The sequence below is a fragment of the Poromitra crassiceps genome, assembly GCF_964638095.1.
Source record: "Poromitra crassiceps genome assembly, chromosome: 10".
Lineage (NCBI taxonomy): Eukaryota > Metazoa > Chordata > Actinopteri > Beryciformes > Melamphaidae > Poromitra > Poromitra crassiceps.
This window is the reverse complement of record NC_139631.1, coordinates 14340871-14365154: the sequence shown is the minus strand read 5'-3', so window position 1 is coordinate 14365154 and position 24284 is coordinate 14340871. Positions and strand designations below refer to the sequence as shown.

The 24284-nt window shown below is 41.7% G+C and overlaps 1 protein-coding gene across 1 annotated transcript in view; it reads right to left on the bottom strand.

The window, feature by feature from the left end:
- The window catches only part of dock8 (dedicator of cytokinesis 8), an 86456-nt gene that overhangs the window by 57665 nt on the left and 4507 nt on the right, over window positions 1–24284 (bottom strand). Inside the window, exons 2-4 of the mRNA XM_083644348.1 lie at window positions 11086–11185; window positions 2098–2273; window positions 904–975 (exon numbers count right to left, since the gene is read on the bottom strand). Of these exons, the coding sequence (XP_083500474.1) occupies window positions 904–975; window positions 2098–2273; window positions 11086–11185 (348 nt within the window). The remainder of the gene's footprint in view (window positions 1–903; window positions 976–2097; window positions 2274–11085; window positions 11186–24284) is intronic.

The window sequence follows — 24284 nt, the reverse complement described above, 5'->3', positions numbered from 1 at the left end:
TTGCTACAGTGTAAGTGTAAAACGTCTCAGAGCACACATACAGTATGTTGTTACAGTCTAAGTGTAAAACATCTCAGAGCACACATACAGTATGTTGCTACAGTGTAAGTGTAAAACGTCTCAGAGCACACATACAGTATGTTGCTACAGTGTAAGTGTAAAACGTCTCAGAGCACACATACAGTATGTTGCTACAGTGTAAGTGTAAAACGTCTCAGAGCACACATACAGTATGTTGCTACAGTGTAAGTGTAAAACGTCTCAGAGCACACATACAGTATGTTGCTACAGTGTAAGTGTAAAACGTCTCAGAGCACACATACAGTATGTTGCTACAGTGTAAGTGTAAAACGTCTCAGAGCACACATACAGTATGTTGCTACAGTGTAAGTGTAAAATGTCTCAGAGCACACAGTATGTTCCTACAGTGTAAGTGTAATAGCTGAAATTCCTATGATTTTTGCCACTTGAATAAAATTTGGTGCAAACCTTATAGCTCACCTCATCACTGCTGATGATCATCATAACTAACTATACTAGATAACATCCTCAGGTATTTTTGCCATACTGGACTACAGCTCTTCCCTAGAAAACCATCCATGAACGGTTTTATCCAATAGGTTTATTAATTTTAAAATTATACAAATACACAAAAATATCTGACTTGGGCCTATCAAGGTTTCTGTCTGTGTGACGTCCTGAGAAAAAGAAAAATAAGGAAGTACTAAAGGACCCAAGAGAAATGTCAAAGTGAGAGACCTGGCCAACAATCAGCTTGATCCTTTTATTCAGCATTATTTGAAAGGCAAAGGGATCAGATGTAAAGCTTTGAGAAACGTTCAGAACATGAGTGCAGAACATTAGGATTGTGATGTTTATGGGGTGTTGTTGAAGACTATTTACCGTCTAGAGACCACTAGCCATGGCTGGGTGTAACTCTGGACACAGTCTCTCACATGGGGATCCAACTCCACCCTATGAACAAAGGGATGAGAGTGAAAAAGTGTATTTCTTCATACCAGTATGTTATGTACACACACACAAACTCACAGACACACAAACACAGGCACAAACACTGTTGCTCTCATGTTTACAACTCCACATTCCGGCCCTATCTTAATCTGTAGTGCATGGTCAAGGTGTGGGGCAAGTGCAGGTTCTGAGTAGGCAGAGATAGCAGAGATAGCAGATCATAGCACACATTGACAGCATAGCTTTGCAATGACTGAAGGTGATCAATGTAGAGAAGACTGGTTCAGCTTCTTAATAGAGAGCAGCTGAGCAGTGCGACTCTTTGCACTGATCATGGCCTGATGTGATGGCCTGAAACATCTGCTGTAATTATTCTTCACCATTTTGCACATTTTTTTAGCAGTATTATTAATGTCACAATGATTTTCTTCCTGAATTCCCCCACCCGTTTTCCCCCTCCCCAATTGTACTTGGCCAATTTCCCCCCCTGCTGCCCGCAGTCGCTGCTCCACCCTCTGCCGGTCTGGGGAGAGCCGAGACTAGCACCACGCTTCCTGCGAACCTGCGACCCTCGAGAGATGAGTTTTTGAGGAGAGACTTCACATAACTTGTCCAAAGTATGGCACTGGAACACACGGATCAAGTGTACAATATACTTTTACTGGAGACTAACATTTCAATGCCAAGTGCATCTTCATCAGTCATAATTCGTTTTTGACCTTGTTAGCTTAGCTAATTGTTCATGTCATAATATACACATATCAAACAATAAAGCTTGTATTTTTATATAGAAGTCCCATCTATCGTATATAAAACATTCCAACCAATAAAACAATCCTGCCCCTGCGCCCCTCAGATCAAATAAAACCCGAACTTTCTCCCTAACGAATATCCCATGAGTTTACACTTTTGAATCATCCCTGCCTGTCTTATGCCCCGCCCAACATCCTGTTTCAGCAGGAAATACATCAAATTATGGAAGCTACAGTAGATGCCATTTCACTGTGACTTTAAACAACTGTAGAACTCTTTTCTCCCCCCGTCTCAGCTCTGCAATTTCCTTTGATTTATTTTCTATTCCCAAACAAATCAGTGTGTGCTTTCCTCTGTGGCCATGTGACGCACCCGTCCTCAGGAACACTGGGTTGGACGGTGCGACACTCCTTCTCCACCTGCTCCACCTTCAGGTCGTCGTCTGGGAAGTCTCCCAGCTCCTGCATCATGGCAGAGTCTCCACTACGCAGCTGAGACATCAGGAACTCCTCCAGATCCAGGGGCTCCACTGCCTCATACGCGTGGGGCTGGAGGTGAGTGGGGATGAGGGGAAAAGAGAGAGAGAGAGAGAGAGAATAAACAACAGACAGTAGGAAAAATAAATTTTATAATATCGTATTCATTTATATCCGGCCACAAAGGACAAAGTAAAGTTCTTATGTTAAATATGTTTCACTTGGTCATTATTACAGGAAAGCATAACCATGGAGCTTGCCAACAACAGAGTGGTTTGAAGCGGATGGAGAAACAAAAGCAAAGACAAAAGCAGAGAGGATGAGAAGCTGAAGAGATTGATCATGTGTGAAAAGCGACAGGGTGCTTAGGGAGTTTGTACGGCCTTCACTCACATCCTAATACTACAGAGGAGGATGGAGAAAATAGAAGAGAGGGGGAGGAGGGAGGAGCCGGACAAGTTGAATCATGACCATTCTCTAATACAGTAGAGTATATCATACCTGTCCAGGAACAAGAGAGGCTTACATTCATAAATAGAAACTGGGGCAAACTGGCCGGTAGCAGAAAGCAAAGCATCTTTTGGGGTAGGCCTATCTATATTTAGACAGCACCTCTATCAATCCACTGGTGTTTTACATAGAATACACTGCCTCTTTTCCCCCTATCTTATGACATTTACACTCACAGTCAACTACAGGATACCTCAGAGCCATGGCAGATCAAAGGCAAATGACTGGCTGCAGTCACCTGTATACAAAATGGCCTGTAAACCTTGTTTGCTCCTTTGAATCAGAATATATTGCTAAAACCATCAATACGAAAACATTTAACAACACCTTCAACACCTTCGCACATGCAGGAGAAAAGTCAACAAGCTTTTCATCACTAGAGTGCACTCCTAGAAGAGCCACAGCTGATATGAATCATGCAGATCCCTGTTGCAGGCAGTGCCTCTGCAGGCTGGCTGAGGGAACCTGCAGGGAAGCAGGTGTTTCGGGGCAAAGTGACTACGACCTGGGCAGAGTACACATCTGGCTGGTGGAGTCAAAGGCTACATACATACTGTACATGCATACATAAGCATAGTCTTACACCAGAGTATCACACTGAAACTAGAAGCACCACTTTGCAAATCGCCGATGATAAAAGGAAGTTGTCCTCTCTCGTGTCGTGTTCAAAGTCTCTCAACATACATATGTCGTAAGAGAGGAAAGCCTACCTATCACCAAAAACAATATTCTGCTGCACACACTGTGCAAACACATTGAAGGCTTTTGCTAGGGTACACTGTACACGCGTGTCAACAGTGTAAAGAGAGTGAGAGAGGGGGGTAAACAGAGAGAGTGAAACAGGACACCAGCGTGCACACTGACAGATAATGCACAGAGACCTGGGTGAGTCACGGCTACAATACTGAAAGAGGAGAGGAATTCCATTTGCTCTCAGACATGTTTTTGCACATCTTTGTGCCCTGAGGGATATTTCTCTCTACTTTGGCACCGGAGAGGAAATTGCACCACAAGCATTGGTATCAAATGGCTAGCTAGCATGCAACAACAGTAGGAACGAAAAGGTAAGGCAGGCAGGCAAACAGCACGTCGACTGTGTAGCTCTGCTATTTCCAATGGCAGATACATGTAGGCCTACAGAGTAGACACACAGCCTTCAAAGCCTATACTGTATGTAAGGAGGAGTGGATCTAAACAGCACTTCTCCCCTTTGTGTGTATAGTACCTTTCTGATTTTCTGCCTCAAAGTTTGGACAACAATGCAAGCCAATCTACTACTATACTAATGGCTTCTTTCTTCCTGTTTAGCGTGGAGGCTACCAGAAAACAAATGAATGCAAATATATGCATGCCTCTGACCAGCACACGTTGCTCTATGGAGTCAGCCAACTACCTCCTGATCATAATCAGCAGCAACACTTTACTCTTCTATGGTTCTAAAAGTTGATGGTCCCTTTGCAACATTTAGTGGCAAATGGATATTTATTTTTACCCCCAGGAGGAAGTGAAATCTATATACAACAAAGCTAAGTGCAGACACAAGTAGCAAGAAACATTTTTTTCCACATGTAGAGCCAACAACTGGAATATCAATCACTATTAGCATCTCATATAGAACACCCATCCCTTGGAGCAACTCCATCAAAACATACACTAATTAAACAGAAATACATGGAGCATAATGACTAATTATATACGAATACAAAACAGCCACATTTGACTTGAATTACCCCATTATTGATCTCCTTCTAAAGCTTGGTGAAAAGACAGCTGTGGTCGTACTGAAATCGTAAACTTACCCTGCTGCTGCGTACTGAATGCACAGTACAAAAAGAAAAATAAGGAAGTGAACAAAATGGCGTACTCCGGATATGGGAACCTACAATGTGTGGCGGCCAATGCTTTGCTTTCTGCTAAAGGTCCACGCCACAATACTCCACGCCACAACACTCCACGCCACAACACCGGCCATAGATCCTTTCCAAACCGATCCTCCTCATGAACCTGAATACTCCAGTCAGTGGACGTGAGGAGAAAGGATCAGCATAAAGCAACACGGCGAGATCAGTTTGAAGTGTTCATGCAAGTGCCTTGAGTTTAGAGTGGAGGTGGGGAAACCACAAAACATCTTAAGGAAGTGACATCAGCAAAGCCTCCCTCCATCAACTGGTTTCACCAGACAGGAACAGAAACCACCGGCACACGGACACATGCACTGCTGCTTACACATACATGCACGAGCGAGCACACGCACGCACACACACACACACACACACACACACACACACACACACACACATGAAAACACATGCAGTGTTTCCTCTAATCCCTTAATTTGTATAAACCTACTACAACAAACGAAACGTATCGCTCAGTCAACACTCAACATTCATCATTTTAGGCACTAAAAATAGCAAGAGAGAGAGAGAGGAGAGAGAGAGAGAGAGAGAGAGAGAGAGAGAGAGAGAAAGAGAGAGAAAGAGAGAATTATGCTAATCAGCATAGTGCTCCAAAGTGAAACAACAAACATCCCTCCCTTGTGTGGCTGTGTTACACATGATTTCTGAATATTGGGAAAACATCATGGTGGAGATTATAGCATTATTAAAACTCCTCTCCTGCATCCCAAATCCAGCCATATTAAAGGTTTGCCCGTGTAAGCTGCAAGGTAAGCACGCCCGCCCCCATCCAGCGCCCGTCAGGAGCCAAGGCACTGACCCACTTCCCAAGCAGGTTACAGATTAACCAACCACGCTGCAGATGATGCACCAGCTACTCCTCTACTTCCTGTCAGCTGACTAGCTCAAAGATCATCACTGGGGAAGGATCAAAGGGCTAGAGCTCAGTCAGTCATCCACAGAGATATGTTGGGAGATTTAACACCTAAATGCTAAGCAGAGAGGTATTAGAAGAACGCATCAAACCAGAAAGATGGGCAGAGAAGGTGGGAGGTGAGGAGAAAAACACAAAAAAAACACAAAAAAAACAGGAGGAAAGATGGATATAAACTCTGCGTGACAGAGAGACTCTGCGTGACAGAGAGAGACGACAGCCTCACTGTGAGGGTAGTGGGGACAAATCCCTGCAAAGGATTACTGTGCATCAGTCTGTCTGCTTGCAGAGGCAGGAATGATTCAAAGACTCCTCCAGGCCGCATCTACAGAGGCAAGAAAATAACCCATCTCAGTGGCTTCCAATGCCGTGTAGAGACGAGGTTTTCCAAAAGCCTGTGTTAACCCAGGGAAGAGTGTCATACCGGGTTTAACAAAAGCATGTTAAACCATGTCTGTGTTCATATCTGGTCTATTGTACGCTGAAGAAAGATGAGCTTAGTGCCAGAGCCTTTTGGAAAACTCGGCTCTTTATGGAAAAGCAGATATCCAGCTCTGGAGAAGCATGGAGTGGAGACACCACACTGAGTGTCAGGTAGTGTCAGTGGTGCAAGAGGAGAGTAAAGCAGAATGTAGGTAGAAACACAGTCAGCCATTAAAGCAGCACGTGTAGGATTAGAGGAACCTCAGTAGTACAAAGAAGCAGTGAAATGAAGGATGGTGTGTTCATTCATAATCATACAACCGTGAGCCAATTCAGCCAGACCAGAATGCATTGCAGTTATTGTAGCAGAGTGTTCCCCAAACTTTTGAGTAGCCAGTCAGATTGAAAAAGTAGCCGGATCATGTTCGCGCCGTTTGTTCCAGTGGTCCTTTTCCCAATTAATAAACAAACCTCAAATATGTATCGATGAGTGTGACAATTGAAATAATACAAATAAACATTCTTATAAAGGCCCAAGCTCCATTTAATTATAAATAAAACTAGAACGACCGCAACGCGGACTTATGCCTGCGCCATTAGTTCATTCTGGAGTCCAAATCGCCATTTGAGGCAAATTGGAAGAGATTCCGTCAAGGCGCTCCTGTGATGTTGCGTTACAGAGCTTGGAAATTGGGTGTGTGAGAGGTCACAGTGACCTTGAACTTTGACCACCAAAATGTAATCAGTTCATCCTTGAGTCCAAGTCGATGTTTGAGACAAGTTTGATTAAATTCCGTCAAGGCATTCCTGAGATATCGCGTTAACAAGCTTGAAAATGGCGTTCGAGAGGTCACAGTGACCTTGACCTTTGATCTTTGACCACCAAAATCTAATCAGATCATCCTTGAGTCTAAGTCGATGTTTGAGGAAAATTTGATGAAATTCCGTCCAGGCGTTCCTCAGATATCGCGTTAACAAGCTTGAAAATGGCGTTCGAGAGGTCAAAGTGACCTTGACCTTTGACCTTTGACCACCAAAATCTAATCAGATCATCCTTGAGTCTAAGTCGATGTTTGAGGCAAATTTGATGAAATTCCGTCCAGGCGTTCCTCAGATATTGCGTTAACAAGCTTGAAAATGGCGTTCAAGAGGTCACAGTGACCTTGACCTTTGACCTTTGACCACCAAAATCTAATCAGATCATCCTTGAGTCTAAGTCGATGTTTGAGGCAAATTTGATGAAATTCCGTCCAGGCGTTCCTCAGATATCGCGTTAACAAACATCGTACGGACGGACGGACGGACGGACAGCCGTACGGACGGACGTACGTACGGACGGACAACCCGGATCCATAATGCCTCCGGCCTGGCTATCGCCGGCGGAGGCATAACAATATCCATATTGCAAAACACAAACAGGCAATGTATATTTTTAAGAACAAAAAAAATACTAATAACTGTATGTTTCCCACAGGATTTGGAGAGATTGTGGTGGGTAGACCTTGCTTGGAGCCTCTTGGGGGGTTCGGGGGGCCATGCCCCCTGTAAGAAAAATGTGTACATTTTAAACTAAAATGCATGAATCTGGTTCACTTTGAGAACCAATTTAAGAGGCTAGATCAGGGGTGGGCAATTATTTTTCATGGGGGGCCACATGAGAAACCCAGATTGTTGCCAGGGGCCGAACAAATATTGTCATGCCGTAACCCAGGAACTTTGATGATAGAGAGGACCACAAAAAAAAATCCTTGCCACCAGAGGGCCAGATTTTGCTGAGGGTTGGGGACCGAACGGCACTGGCGCGAAAAAATTAGGGCATTTGAAGTCAGGTTTAGAGGAATAACTCATTTTAAATTAACAGTGGTGATGTCATTATTCAGTCTTAAACACCAATATTTGATCCTTTTCCCACTCACTCCTATGTCACCACTTGCTCTCCCTGCAGGGCTTGAAATTAGCTTTTTTTGGCCACCTGCCAATATGGCTGCTAGAAGTTACCAGCCAATTAGAATTTCCACTAGCCAAAATGTTTTTCTTGAAATAAACCAGAATATGAGTGGGTTAATTTAAGCATAAGTATCAGTAAGTGGCCCGGGATTCTCAAAGCCTGTGTTGAGGGTCACACGAACAAAAATGCACTCTTGAAACTAAATAAATCCAAAACCAACAAGTTAATTATTTACATTTTTTACTTAAAGCAGCTACGAGCAACTTTTTCGATTGTTATTAAACAGTATAATTACAATATTGATGCATCACATCTTACCTATAATAGTAGCTGAGACCAAAGCCATGTGAATCGGAGATTGCTCCCTTAGATGATTATTAAGTCTGTGTCTGTCTAAACTTGCGTCAACAGGGGGCTCTCTCTCTCTCTCTCCTTACCGCCGGACCGGCTAAACCCGGAAGTGAAACCCGGAAGTGAAACGCAGCTGCCTGCCTTCACCCGTTCGCGCTGCCTAGCAACATAGCATAAACAATGTGAACGCCACGCATATTCTAACAGGTTTTTGGAAGTTATTTTGTGGTTATGGCCGAAGTGGCTGCTGCAAACCGTTTCATTTCACTTCCTGATCTTCCCTGGCCACAGAGAGACTAACACAGGCCGATTCACTCAAGCTTCAAGCGAGACTACTCTGCGTTGGTCTCGTCTACTATTAGAGGTAAGATGTGATGCATTGATATTAAATTTATACTGTTTAATAACAATCGAAAAAGTTGCTCGTAGCTGCTTTAAATGTAGGACAGTCATTTCTTACACATGAGATTACTTTTAGCCTTTTAGTCATAAAGATTATTGAAAGATATTCCATATTCCAGACTGAAATGTTATAACAGTAGTGGAGTATTGGCCAGAATGACATGAACATTTGGACACTTATTCAGCGGGTATCTTGTATGTTGCGTTCAGGTGCATTGTAAAAAATAAAAATAAAAAAATTGTTTACAGTGTATAAAGTAACCGGTAGGCCAGAGGCCAGTAGGCGGAGAAATCGCCGGCTACCGGGGCTTGGGGAACTCCCTGTGTAGTATTAATGCAGTATTGTTCACAAAGTAGACGACAATCGTTGTATTTAACAGCAGTGTAGTTGAGGGAATACTTTGGTATACAGACTATATCAGCTCTTTCTTGGGGATATAAAAGCACAAACATTAGACTGTTTAGTATTAATACTAATATTCACTGTCTCAAATAGGACGAGACCTAGGGCCATATGATTTCTGCAAAACTGAAAAAAACTGACGGAATCATGGAATTTGGTAATAAAAATGGAATCAACTGTAAAACATGGAATAATGCAGAATCTTCCATAATTTGGCTAAAATCAAAATAGGCCTAATTATCAAAATAAGAAGTAGATCTAATGATCGTAGTAACCTAAATGATTTCATCATTGTAAAATAGGTAGGGATGTCCCGATCACCTTTTTTTGCCCCCAAGTCCGAGTCCGAGTCATATGATTTTGAGTATCTGCCGATACCGAGTCCCGATCCGATATTTCTGCAATGCATTGCAGAAATAGTTGGGACAACAAGTTGGGACAACTTGGATGCTTTTCCCCCCCTTTCTTCTAAGTGTTTAAGTGTTTTTATTTTAACCAACGAATATGACATCTTTGTACGGCTCTTTTATCACAACCACAACTCAGTTAGTGCAGCATTGGTTTTAAACCAAGTAAACAAAATAAAATATCTTTACAGCTTATGGTAAAGGGGGTACTTTGATTCAGAAATCAGGGAAAGGGGGTACTGAAGCCAGAAATGTTTGGGACCCACTGACTTCTCTGGCTATCTCTGGGCTGGTATTCATTTGCATGCGGCGTTTCACTGGCTGTCTGCTATTGTTTCGAGTTTCGGCCAATGAGCCACATCAATAGAATTAAGCATGCTAGCTAGATGGGGGCGGGGTGCAGCTCTGTTTACAAGTGAGACAACATGGAGAGTCACTGAGGACAGTCTGCGTGGATTAAAATGATTGAAACTTTATCTGTGAGACGAGTGCAGTCCGGCCACTTCATCTGACAACATGGAGGAACGACAGATTTTATTCACAAGACAGACGGAATGCCGACAACAAAAAGACATGTTCGTTATGGTAACTTTACTGATGCAGGCAGGCAGTGCAGAACACTTCTGGCTTTTCTTCCTAGTCCGACTCCTAGGTGAGTTTAATCATGATCCCTAACTAACGTTACGTCTTGTTTCTGTTTAAGCCACTGTGCGACCATCTAGTTATGGTTGGACATGTGTTTTTGTATGTTTTATCGCGTTCTGATGTGTGGCTAGTCGAACACTAAACAAAGAGTATGGAAGGAAAGAAGCGACAATTGACAATAGAACCGTGGCCATTTTGGCGCCGCAGACAACAGGACAATAGCACAGAGGTTTGTTGCGCCCCAAAATGGCCGATCTCTTGTGCGCTGTTGCAATAGATTAGTTGTCGCTTCTTATCAATGCTCACTCTCCCCACTACTAAAGTTAAAACTGCGTGTGTTGCTGCGCAAGAGGGCTCGTGTTTACGATGAATATGACAAATTGCAATGATAAAATAAATGACAGATTGTTTATTTGGATGACTGAAATGTGAGAATTGCCATATTTGTTTTGTGACGTTTTTATCATTGTTTTTATACATAAAAATCCGATCTCTTCCCCCCGATTCCGGATCAGTTGAAAATCACGTGATCGGCCCCGATTTCCGATCACGTGATCGGATCGGGACAACCCTAAAAATAGGCCTAGAGAAATGATTCAGTTTTCGATTGGGGTGTTTTGAGAGGGGGGGTCGGCCTTGTGTGGGACCCTTACTGCTCCTCACAACTTAGTTTTCACCTTGAGAAACATGTCAAAGAGACTGTCTGAGAGAGCCAAGTCGTCAAAAAAAGAAAACAATTCGCTCCTAACCCCTAAATTAAAATTAAAATGGAAAAAACTCAATTCAGGAATAAATAAAACGGAATTTGGAAAAAAATAAAAGGGATTTCATATGTGGATACCATGAAAACTTTGCGAGCCATTTTTAGGGTAGGAGCAGCAGATAGTCATTTGCGAATGCTAATGCTGCCTGGCAGATTCATTCAAAATAAATGCAGTAATATTTGGATAGAAGGCAGCTCACCGCAGTAAAGCTCATTGAGGCTGAGGCGTTGGAGTTGGTTCGGCTGTGAAAAGAGCCATCTTTCCCACTGGTGTGTCGTCTGATCTCTGCAGACGAGTGTCTGCAACAAAACATGGAAACACATGATTCAGTGGATTATATGACCAGGAGGCAGACAATAATATACTACTAGTTCAAGTAATACCCAGACAACGCATCTAAATGAGAGATTCAATGCAATTCCACCATTGTTCATACTCCCAGTGTGAATTGGTAGTCCCTGGTGATGATCCCATTCAAACCATTGTTGGGCCACTATAGAGAAAGACAACTCTGCTAGCTGTGTGCTACGGCAGGCTAATGTCAAGCAGGCAGCCATACAAACAGTGGAATCAATATGGCGTCCTGATTTAGGGTTTTCAGACCAAGCAGGAAATCTACATCACTGAAGAATAGAGTAGCATTCAAAAATACATCGGCTAAATGGGGATATGGAGGGTGTGTGTGTGTGTGTGTGTGTGTGTGTGTGTGTGTGTGTGTGTGTATGCGTGTGTGTGTATGTGTGTGTGTGTGTGTGTGTGTGTGTGTGCATGCGCGCGCGTGTGCAGTTCTCCAAAAAGAGAGAAGAAGAAGGAGAAGTAGCACAAACACTAACAAGAAAGAAGAGAAGCAGGGTCTCAGTTTGTTGCACACATGCTAGTCTCTCTCCTCAACGATGAGCTGAAGCACGGTCGCTCTATTTCTTTATAATTAATCTACCATATCATTGGGCCCCCACCAAACCCTACACAGTAACTGCTTTATTCTCTGCTGCTCACTGATGAAAGGCTACTTGTCTGCCTTTGTGCGTGCGTGTGTGTGTGTGTGTGTGTGTGTGTGTGTGTGTGTGTGTGTGTGTGTGTGTGTGTGTGTGTGCGCGCGTCAGAAGTACACACTGGAAAGAGTTGGAGGGCAAAGACAGGCTCGATCAAATGGGTCAGATTCCCAACCACTTCCCCTGTGGTCACTCTCCTCCTGCCTTCATTAAGTCCCCATGGCCATTGTTAGGACGGCCCTGTCCCCCATTACAGTCACAAACTGGTAAACACCAACGCAGTGAAGGAATGCCGGCATGTCAAAATCCACACAAGCTGGCAGCTGCTATATTATGGAGTTATGAAGATTGTGAAATTTGTAGGACTGTTTCTCATCTAAGCATCCCAAAAACCAATATCCTCAATGTTCTACAGAAACAAAGAGTCGTAAAAAAAAATTACTTTTCAATAATCAAGAAATGCTGGTTAATGTTCCACATTTTAGTTCGTTCATTTTCAAGGGCTTTACCGAAGAACACAATATCTACTGCAACTTTGACTTTGTAGATGCACACATGCTGTTGCACTTAACACTTCCCCCTCCCTCCTGTCAAACACACCACGTGGTGAGTCAAACCGGTCAAACCACGCCAAGGAAGGTCAAGGCATGGGTGGGAGAACAGTATACAAATTTACACAGAGTAAAGTCCATCAGTGGCCGTATTTACCCAGGTAGTCCCATATTAAATATATCTTACAAGAGAGCCATGGACAAGAAAGCAGCATCACAAAAACAAACAATGCAAGAATGTACATGCTCAAAAATGGCATTGACTTAATCATATGAAGGCTATTACACACGTATGCGATATGCACATCTTGGGTGCGCACACACGCACACGCGCGCGCACACACACACACACACACACACACAGAAAGGTATGCATGGCCACATTATCAACTTTCACTGCTATCATCATGGGTAACAACAGAGCTGTTATGCAATACTTATTGCCTCTTAACATAATCCTGCAGAGTTCTCAACACGTTTTAACTCTTCTTTAACCTAATCCTGCAGAGTTCTCAACACGTTTTAACTCTTCTTTAACCTAATCCTGCAGAGTTCTCAACACATTTTAATCCTTCTTTAACCTAATCCTGCAGAGTTCTCAACACATTTTAACTCTTCTTTAACCTAATCCTGCAGAGTTCTCAACACATTTTAATCCTTCTTTAACCTAATCCTGCAGAGTTCTCAACACATTTGAACCCTTCTTTAACCTAATCCTGCAGAGTTCTCAACACGTTTTAACTCTTCTTTAACCTAATCCTGCACAGTTCTCAACACATTTTAACCCTTCTTTAACCTAATCCTGCAGAGTTCTCAACACATTTTAATCCTTCTTTAACCTAATCCTGCAGAGTTCTCAACACGTTTTAACTCTTCTTTAACCTAATCCTGCAGAGTTCTCAACACATTTTAATCCTTCTTTAACCTAATCCTGCAGAGTTCTCAACACATTTTAACTCTTCTTTAACCTAATCCTGCAGAGTTCTCAACACATTTTAACCCTTCTTTAACCTAATCCTGCAGAGTTCTCAACACATTTTAACTCTTCTTTAACCTAATCCTGCAGAGTTCTCAACACATTTTAATCCTTCTTTAACCTAATCCTGCAGAGTTCTCAACACATTTTAATCCTTCTTTAACCTAATCCTGCAGAGTTCTCAACACATTTTAATCCTTCTTTAACCTAATCCTGCAGAGTTCTCAACACATTTTAATCCTTCTTTAACCTAATCCTGCAGAGTTCTCAACACATTTGAACCCTTCTTTAACCTAATCCTGCACAGTTCTCAACACATTTTAATCCTTCTTTAACCTAATCCTGCAGAGTTCTCAACACATTTTAACTCTTCTTTAACCTAATCCTGCAGAGTTCTCAACACATTTTAATCCTTCTTTAACCTAATCCTGCAGAGTTCTCAACACATTTTAATCCTTCTTTAACCTAATCCTGCAGAGTTCTCAACACATTTTAACTCTTCTTTAACCTAATCCTGCAGAGTTCTCAACACATTTTAACCCTTCTTTAACCTAATCCTGCAGAGTTCTCAACACATTTTAACCCTTCTTTAACCTAATCCTGCAGAGTTCTCAACACATTTTAACTCTTCTTTAACCTAATCCTGCAGAGTTCTCAACACATTTTAATCCTTCTTTAACCTAATCCTGCAGAGTTCTCAACACATTTTAACTCTTCTTTAACCTAATCCTGCAGAGTTCTCAACACATTTTAACCCTTCTTTAACCTAATCCTGCAGAGTTCTCAACACATTTTAATCCTTCTTTAACCTAATCCTGCAGAGTTCTCAACACATTTTAACTCTTCTTTAACCTAATCCTGCAGAGTTCTCAACACATTTTAATCCTTCTTTAACCTAAGCCTGCAGAGTTCTCAACACATTTTAACCCTTCTTTAACCTAATCCTGCACAGTTCTCAACACATTTTAACCCTTCTTTAACCTAATCCTGCAGAGTTCTCAACACGTTTTAACTCTTCTTTAACCTAATCCTGCAGAGTTCTCAACACATTTGAACCCTTCTTTAACCTAATCCTGCACAGTTCTCAACACATTTTAATCCTTCTTTAACCTAATCCTGCAGAGTTCTCAACACATTTTAACTCTTCTTTAACCTAATCCTGCAGAGTTCTCAACACATTTTAACCCTTCTTTAACCTAATCCTGCAGAGTTCTCAACACATTTTAACTCTTCTTTAACCTAATCCTGCAGAGTTCTCAACACATTTTAACTCTTCTTTAACCTAATCCTGCAGAGTTCTCAACACATTTTAACCCTTCTTTAACCTAATCCTGCACAGTTCTCAACACATTTTAATCCTTCTTTAACCTAATCCTGCAGAGTTCTCAACACATTTTAACTCTTCTTTAACCTAATCCTGCAGAGTTCTCAACACATTTTAACCCTTCTTTAACCTAATCCTGCAGAGTTCTCAACACATTTTAACTCTTCTTTAACCTAATCCTGCAGAGTTCTCAACACGTTTTAACTCTTCTTTAACCTAATCCTGCAGAGTTCTCAACACATTTTAACCCTTCTTTAACCTAATCCTGCAGAGTTCTCAACACATTTTAACCCTTCTTTAACCTAATCCTGCAGAGTTCTCAACACATTTTAACCCTTCTTTAACCTAATCCTGCAGAGTTCTCAACACATTTTAACTCTTCTTTAACCTAATCCTGCAGAGTTCTCAACACGTTTTAACTCTTCTTTAACCTAATCCTGCAGAGTTCTCAACACATTTTAACTCTTCTTTAACCTAATCCTGCAGAGTTCTCAACACATTTTAACCCTTCTTTAACCTAATCCTGCAGAGTTCTCAACACATTTTAACCCTTCTTTAACCTAATCCTGCAGAGTTCTCAACACATTTTAACCCTTCTTTAACCTAATCCTGCAGAGTTCTCAACACATTTTAACTCTTCTTTAACCTAATCCTGCAGAGTTCTCAACACATTTTAACCCTTCTTTAACCTAATCCTGCAGAGTTCTCAACACATTTTAACTCTTCTTTAACCTAATCCTGCAGAGTTCTCAACACGTTTTAACTCTTCTTTAACCTAATCCTGCAGAGTTCTCAACACATTTTAACCCTTCTTTAACCTAATCCTGCAGAGTTCTCAACACATTTTAACCCTTCTTTAACCTAATCCTGCAGAGTTCTCAACACATTTTAACCCTTCTTTAACCTAATCCTGCAGAGTTCTCAACACATTTTAACTCTTCTTTAACCTAATCCTGCAGAGTTCTCAACACGTTTTAACTCTTCTTTAACCTAATCCTGCAGAGTTCTCAACACATTTTAACTCTTCTTTAACCTAATCCTGCAGAGTTCTCAACACATTTTAACCCTTCTTTAACCTAATCCTGCAGAGTTCTCAACACATTTTAACCCTTCTTTAACCTAATCCTGCAGAGTTCTCAACACATTTTAACCCTTCTTTAACCTAATCCTGCAGAGTTCTCAACACGTTTTAACTCTTCTTTAACCTAATCCTGCAGAGTTCTCAACACATTTTAACCCTTCTTTAACCTAATCCTGCAGAGTTCTCAACACATTTTAACCCTTCTTTAACCTAATCCTGCAGAGTTCTCAACACATTTTAACCCTTCTTTAACCTAATCCTGCAGAGTTCTCAACACATTTTAACCCTTCTTTAACCTAATCCTGCAGAGTTCTCAACACATTTTAACCCTTCTTTAACCTAATCCTGCAGAGTTCTCAACACGTTTTAACTCTTCTTTAACCTAATCCTGCAGAGTTCTCAACACATTTTAACCCTTCTTTAACCTAATCCTGCACAGTTCTCAACACATTTTAATCCTTCTTTAACCTAATCCTGCAGAGTTCTCAACACATTTTAACTCTTCTTTAACCTAATCCTGCAGAGTTCTCAACACATTTTAACCCTTCTTTAACCTAATCCTGCAGAGTTCTCAACACATTTTAACTCTTCTTTAACCTAATCCTGCAGAGTTCTCAACACATTTTAACTCTTCTTTAACCTAATCCTGCAGAGTTCTCAACACATTTTAACCCTTCTTTAACCTAATCCTGCACAGTTCTCAACACATTTTAATCCTTCTTTAACCTAATCCTGCAGAGTTCTCAACACATTTTAACTCTTCTTTAACCTAATCCTGCAGAGTTCTCAACACATTTTAATCCTTCTTTAACCTAATCCTGCAGAGTTCTCAACACATTGTAATCCTTCTTTAACCTAATCCTGCAGAGTTCTCAACACATTTTAACTCTTCTTTAACCTAATCCTGCAGAGTTCTCAACACATTTTAATCCTTCTTTAACCTAATCCTGCAGAGTTCTCAACACATTTTAACCCTTCTTTAACCTAATCCTGCAGAGTTCTCAACACATTTTAATCCTTCTTTAACCTAATCCTGCAGAGTTCTCAACACATTTTAACTCTTCTTTAACCTAATCCTGCAGAGTTCTCAACACATTTTAACCGTTCTTTAACCTAATCCTGCAGAGTTCTCAACACATTTTAACTCTTCTTTAACCTAATCCTGCAGAGTTCTCAACACGTTTTAACTCTTCTTTAACCTAATCCTGCAGAGTTCTCAACACATTTTAACCCTTCTTTAACCTAATCCTGCAGAGTTCTCAACACATTTTAACCCTTCTTTAACCTAATCCTGCAGAGTTCTCAACACATTTTAACCCTTCTTTAACCTAATCCTGCAGAGTTCTCAACACATTTTAACCCTTCTTTAACCTAATCCTGCAGAGTTCTCAACACGTTTTAACTCTTCTTTAACCTAATCCTGCAGAGTTCTCAACACATTTTAACCCTTCTTTAACCTAATCCTGCAGAGTTCTCAACACATTTTAACCCTTCTTTAACCTAATCCTGCAGAGTTCTCAACACATTTTAACCCTTCTTTAACCTAATCCTGCAGAGTTCTCAACACATTTTAACCCTTCTTTAACCTAATCCTGCACAGTTCTCAACACATTTTAATCCTTCTTTAACCTAATCCTGCAGAGTTCTCAACACATTTTAACTCTTCTTTAACCTAATCCTGCAGAGTTCTCAACACATTTTAACCCTTCTTTAACCTAATCCTGCAGAGTTCTCAACACATTTTAACTCTTCTTTAACCTAATCCTGCAGAGTTCTCAACACATTTTAACTCTTCTTTAACCTAATCCTGCAGAGTTCTCAACACATTTTAACCCTTCTTTAACCTAATCCTGCAGAGTTCTCAACACATTTTAACTCTTCTTTAACCTAATCCTGCACAGTTCTCAACACATTTTAACTCTTCTTTAACCTAATCCTGCAGAGTTCTCAACACATTTTAATCCTTCTTTAACCTAATCCTGCAGAGTTCTCAACACATTTTAACTCTTCTTTAACCTAATCCTGCAGAATTCTCAACACATTTGAACCCTTCTTTAACCTAATCCTGCAGAGTTCTCAACACATTTTAACCCTTCTTTAACCTAATCCTGCAGAGTTCTCAACACATTTTAACTCTTCTTTAACCTAATCCTGCAGAGTTCTCAACACATTTGAACCCTTCTTTAACCTAATCCGGCAGAGTTCTCAACACATTTTAATCCTTCTTTAACCTAATCCTGCAGAGTTCTCAACACATTTTAACTCTTCTTTAACCTAATCCTGCAGAGTTCTCAACACATTTTAACCCTTCTTTAACCTAATCCTGCAGAGTTCTCAACACATTTTAACCCTTCTTTAACCTAATCCTGCAGAGTTCTCAACACATTTTAACTCTTCTTTAACCTAATCCTGCAGAGTTCTCAACACATTTTAACTCTTCTTTAACCTAATCCTGCAGAGTTCTCAACACATTTTAACCCTTCTTTAACCTAATCCTGCAGAGTTCTCAACACATTTTAACTCTTCTTTAACCTAATCTTGCAGAGTTCTCAACACATTTTAACCCTTCTTTAACCTAATCCTGCACAGTTCTCAACACATTTTAATCCTTCTTTAACCTAATCCTGCAGAGTTCTCAACACATTTTAACTCTTCTTTAACCTAATCCTGCAGAGTTCTCAACACGTTTTAACTCTTCTTTAACCTAATCCTGCAGAGTTCTCAACACATTTTAACTCTTCTTTAACCTAATCCTGCAGAGTTCTCAACACATTTTAACCCTTCTTTAACCTAATCCTGCAGAGTTCTCAACACATTTTAACCCTTCTTTAACCTAATCCTGCAGAGTTCTCAACACATTTTAACTCTTCTTTAACCTAATCCTGCAGAGTTCTCAACACATTTTAACCCTTCTTTAACCTAATCCTGCAGAGTTCTCAACACATTTTAACTCTTCTTTAACCTAATCCTGCAGAGTTCTCAACACATTTGAACTCTTCTTTAACCTAATCCTGCAGAGTTCTCAACACATTTTAACCCTTCTTTAACCTAATCCTGCAGAGTTCTCAACACATTTTAACTCTTCTTTAACCTAATCCTGCACAGTTCTCAACACATTTTAACTCTTCTTTAACCTAATCCTGCAGAGTTCTCAACACATTTTAATCCTTCTTTAACCTAATCCTGCAGAGTTCTCAACACATTTTAACTCTTCTTTAACCTAATCCTGCAGAGTTCTCAACACATTTGAACCCTTCTTTAACCTAATCCTGCAGAGTTCTCAACACATTTTAACCCTTCTTTAACCTAATCCTGCAGAGTTCTCAACACATTTTAACTCTTCTTTAACCTAATCCTGCAGAGTTCTCAACACATTTGAACCCTTCTTTAACCTAATCCTGCAGAGTTCTCAACACATTTTAATCCTTCTTTAACCTAATCCTGCAGAGTTCTCAACACATTTTAACTCTTCTTTAACCTAATCCTGCAGAGTTCTCAACACATTTTAACCCTTCTTTAACCTAATCCTGCAGAGTTCTCAACACATTTTAACTCTTCTTTAACCTAATCCTGCAGAGTTCTCAACACATTTTAACTCTTCTTTAACCTAATCCTGCAGAGTTCTCAACACATTTTAACTCTTCTTTAACCTAATCCTGCAGAGTTCTCAACACATTTTAACTCTTCTTTAACCTAATCCTGCAGAGTTCTCAACACATTTTAACTCTTCTTTAACCTAATCCTGCAGAGTTCTCAACACATTTTAACCCTTCTTTAACCTAATCCTGCAGAGTTCTCAACACATTTTAACCCTTCTTTAACCTAGTCCTGTAGAGTTCTCAACGCGTTTGCATTTTAACCCTTCTTGAACTCTGGAAGTTGACTACAGCAGAACAGAGAACGAACATGGGGGAAGAGAGGCTTACACACAGCACCTGCAGCTCAATACAAACAGTCCTGCACTGCTGGCCAGTGGCCACTGCACAGCTCTATCAGAGCAGTTTGGTTGTGCCTTGCTCAAGGGCACTTGGGCAGTCATTGCATTAGTTGCACCTTGCATTAGTATCCCACCAACCACACTTTTTTTCTGATTATTTTCTCCCCAATTGTACGTGGCCAATTCCCCCTGCTGTCCCAGTTGCTGCCCCTCCACCCCCTCTGCCGATCTGCCTGGGGAGAGCTGCAGACTAGTGCATGCTTCCTCCGATACATGTGCAGCCGCCAGCCGAGCCTTTTCAGCTGACAGTGAGGAGTTTCAGCGGCAGGACGTAGTACATGGGAGGATCACGCTATTCCCTGCAGTTCACGTGCCCTCGAACAGGCGCGCCGCCGCCGACCAACCATATGAGGCACTAGTGCAGGCAGCTACCAGGACTCATACCCCACCCGCAGGCACGGCCAATTGTGTCTTAGGAACGTCTGACCATGCCGGAGGTACTGCTGCCGGGAATTGCAAACAGGGTTCTGTGGTGGTAGACGAGTGCACTGCTGCACACACGTTCTTAAAGCATTAGGCTACCTCATCTACATCAAAAGAGGCCTGGAGTATAGCCCACAACCTGTTCAGTCAGATTCATTAGTTTGGTGGTTCCATTATGCAGTTAGTTGATGACCAGAAAAAAAACATCCAAACAAGTTTCTCTTTTCTCCCCCAGGGGGCAGATTGTGTGGCGGGTGTATAATTGTGCTTTTTTACCCAAGGCAATTTTTCAACCCAGTAAAACCTTCTCATAACTTCACTTGTAAAGAAACGTGCCCTGCCTGCCGGCGCACAGTCTGTGCCCATGATGACCACTTCACCACAGTCTGCAAACATATGCTTTCTATAACTCTGCTTGACACTGGGCAGACAAAGCTCATGGCAGACACACTGATACAAAACGCACATGTCAAGTGCCATGTGCATATGGACACACACACACACGCACGCACGCACACAGATACACACGCACACACACACACACACACACACACACACACACACACACACACAGTCTATAAAAAGACTTGCGAGTAAAACAGTAATCAGCTCCTGCCAGCAGAGGCAGGCAGACATTATTTTACCGCTGGTAGACAAACAGCTTGTCCTGACAGACAGCATGTGTCTTTCTCCTTTGTTACATAAGAACCAAAGCTGTTCTTCTTGTCAGGAAGACAAAAAAACAGAGCTCTGGATTCGGGTAATTCGAGCCAATCGTTGCCAACAGCAGCTTGAGTCATAATAAGCCTTAGCCTGCGTCTTCACAACCATTTGTGACTTTATGAATGAAGCAATACATTCTTCTTGCATTGGATTATTAACCCAATGACAGTGCGTCAAAAGGAACACCTATATGACTGTCAGTGTCAGCTAATAACGCCACTGTTCTTAGCTAACAGGACAAAGAGGGCCAACAGCATTGGTTACTCAAGGTCATGTGACTGTTTGAATAGGGAGATTTCTGTCAATTAAAACACAGGGACACCACCCTGCTCTAACACAGGGGCCATCCCTGTGTCTGTACGTGTTATCGAAGTTGACTGCTTTGGTCTGGAAAGCTCCTTTTCTGTGCTGCACCGAGGCTGAAGGGGTTGAAGTGTGTGATCTGAGAGAATGGGTGACATTCCCCTGGAGGCACGTTCTTCACCGCTGCACTGTGGCTCCTCCTAAAATATCATGTGAGCACGGCCAACATCAGCAAATCAGCAGAGGTTGCTACATCATTGAGCATTGAGCAATGCATGAGGGCCTCGCGAACCTTCTGAAGGAACAAGTCAAATGAAAGGCTAGGCTAAAAAGTCAATGTTAAAGCAGGCTTCAGTGCAGTGCTCAGCGTTTCAGTTCCATCTCACTCAGAGAATATATTATTGGTTTAGTTATGCTTGTTTTCCCCAACAATCACAACAATCATCTGCTGGTATTGCAGACAGTCACTCTTATCACGACAACAGCATCTTCGACATGTGGCGAGGAGTGGCGGGTCCATCATCATCATCACAACATAACAATTAGTCAGACCAGCTCGTTAATGCTGATGAGGAGGACCCTTAAACGTCCCTTTCATCAACAGAACAAACTAGTGTTCCTATATGATAGATCACTGAGACCAAGCTGCTCAACCACAGAAAATATACAAACATAACAGTTTCAGTGGCAAAAAATAAAACACTTTCCCTAAATATCTTTCATTGGATGCAAGATTCTTTTGCAGGACACCAGAGAAGGATTTCTTTTTGCATTGCCTTGCTACTCAAGTAGCATCTATAGTTTAAAACTAGGCCTGATGACAATAAGTAGTAACTAATTAGCTTCATTTGTCTTTTTCAAAACACATAATTAGACTGGTTAATTAATGCTGATGAGGATGACACTCTAACGTCAGCTGCAAAAAGGGAGCGGTGTGAAGGTGGCATTACTGACACAGCATCAGTGTAGCTGCAGATCAGCCCTGATGACAGTCTCATTTCTTTACAGCACATTTTACATTCATTATTACCCTTTGCTTATACTGTATACCAATGTAGCTGAAAATATATCCTATACATACATACTACAGCTAGCATATCACACAGTGCAATTACTATGTCTCTGCATTGTGTTATAGGACTCTCCTATTAGTTACTTATCAGTCATTAGTCAACTTAGAAGTTGTTGTTTAGATTAGTTATTAATATGTTGAATGATGGATTCCATTTAAAGAACATCTCAGGCAGGCCTCAAGTGTTATTTTGTATTAGCAGAGAACTAGACAATAAAGAGCTCTTTTGTATTACGAGACAATAAAGAGTTTTTTGGAGGCAGACAATAATGTGGGGAAAATAATATTACGTATTTATCATTTGATTTATGAGAGCTGTCAACCATGCCTCTAATCTTCTGTCAGTAATGCTGTTGCACTTCAAGCCGGGAATATCAGATGCTGTCAACTGTCAGACTGTCACATTCTAATTATATAGCAGCATCCTATATTACAGCATTTCTTAAATCACTTAGCAGGACAAAAACTGGGTTGTTTCTGATTGGCCCCCCAAAACGTTTAACACATGACTCCTACTTTAATGAGCCCAGATCCAAAGGTAAGATTGCAAAATGTGGACCCCAGAGTGAAAACCCTTGGGCACCCCTTCCCTATAGGAAAGAAGCAGGGCTTTGTGTCAAGTCAGGCTGTCTCTGCAGGCCTGCACTTGCTTGCTGTGTGTGCGTAGCTTCTTCTCCTGCACTTGCTTGTTGTGCGTGCGTAGCGTCTGTTCCCGTCAGCATTTCTGGAATCACTGCCACAGCATTCCCCAAAGTGAACCAGACTCTAAAATCCCTGCTAGGCTTTTACGGTTCGGCCCAGCTGATCTATAATTCTACCCGGGACGACCTGTAGTTATGGTGACAGTGCATATTGTTCTGACTCCCACCAGGCATACTGCTGCTCAGTCAGACAGCCTATCATTATTAGCATCATTATCATCGAGTCATTCCACTGGAGGCGGGTGACTCCCTGAACTTGCGTCTTCATCTTCCCTCCCTAACACATTGGTGGGGCATCTGTTGCTTCAACAAGCTAAATGTGTTCTGATAGGCTGAGGACTAGAGCAGGGCTAATCTGCTGTGTTCTGATAGGCTGATGATGACTAGAGCAGGGTAGTGTCCTCTAGAGAGAGAGTGGCGTCAGCGGAGGACCAAAATGCAAGAATCATTAGCCAATGAACAGCCAGGAATGGGTCTCGCGCTACTTTTGCATGTTAAAATAAAGCTGATAATGTACAATTTGATTCATTTCAAGGGATGAAAAACCCTTTCAAAGTACAACACTGTCTATTTTGATGCAACTCGACAGTGCTGCTTTTTTTACTGAAGAGTTCCACTTTCTACTTCCTGGAAAAAAACTGGTCCATTGGAGTGAATGGAGATGTCGGAACTCTTCTATTATACGGCTCTGGAGCAGGGCTAATCTGCTGTGTTCTGATAGGCTGATGACTAGAGCAGGGCTAATCTGCTGTGCTCTGATAGGCTGATGACTAGAGCAGGGGTAATCTGCTGTGCTCTGATAGGGTGATGACTAGAGCAGGGCTAATCTGCTGTGTAAGTGCTGTCCATCTGTCTTCGTTTATTTTTATTCATCTTGATGTGTTATCATCCCACCCCCTTCTCCTGTGGTATCGAAAATGGTATCGACTATCGATATTTTCCTGGGTATCGGTATCGAAGGTAGAAGTTCTACTATCGTGACAAGTTCAACCCTCCTCCCAAAGGTCTTCTCTCCTCCATCTCAGCTCAACTGAGAACACAGGAACTCAGAGCGCGGCGTGGCGGACGTGACAACAGGAGGAAGGTGGACTGAGGGGATGACCCCCCTGTGCATTTCATACTATCATATGCCTCCAGACTTAATGGGTCTTAGTGCTATCAGTGCCATCAGCGCTCGGCTTCCTGTCCGAGGGAGGCGCACACAAACACAAGTTCTCATCTGCCAGGAGTCGGGTCTCCCAGGGAGAGAGTGTGG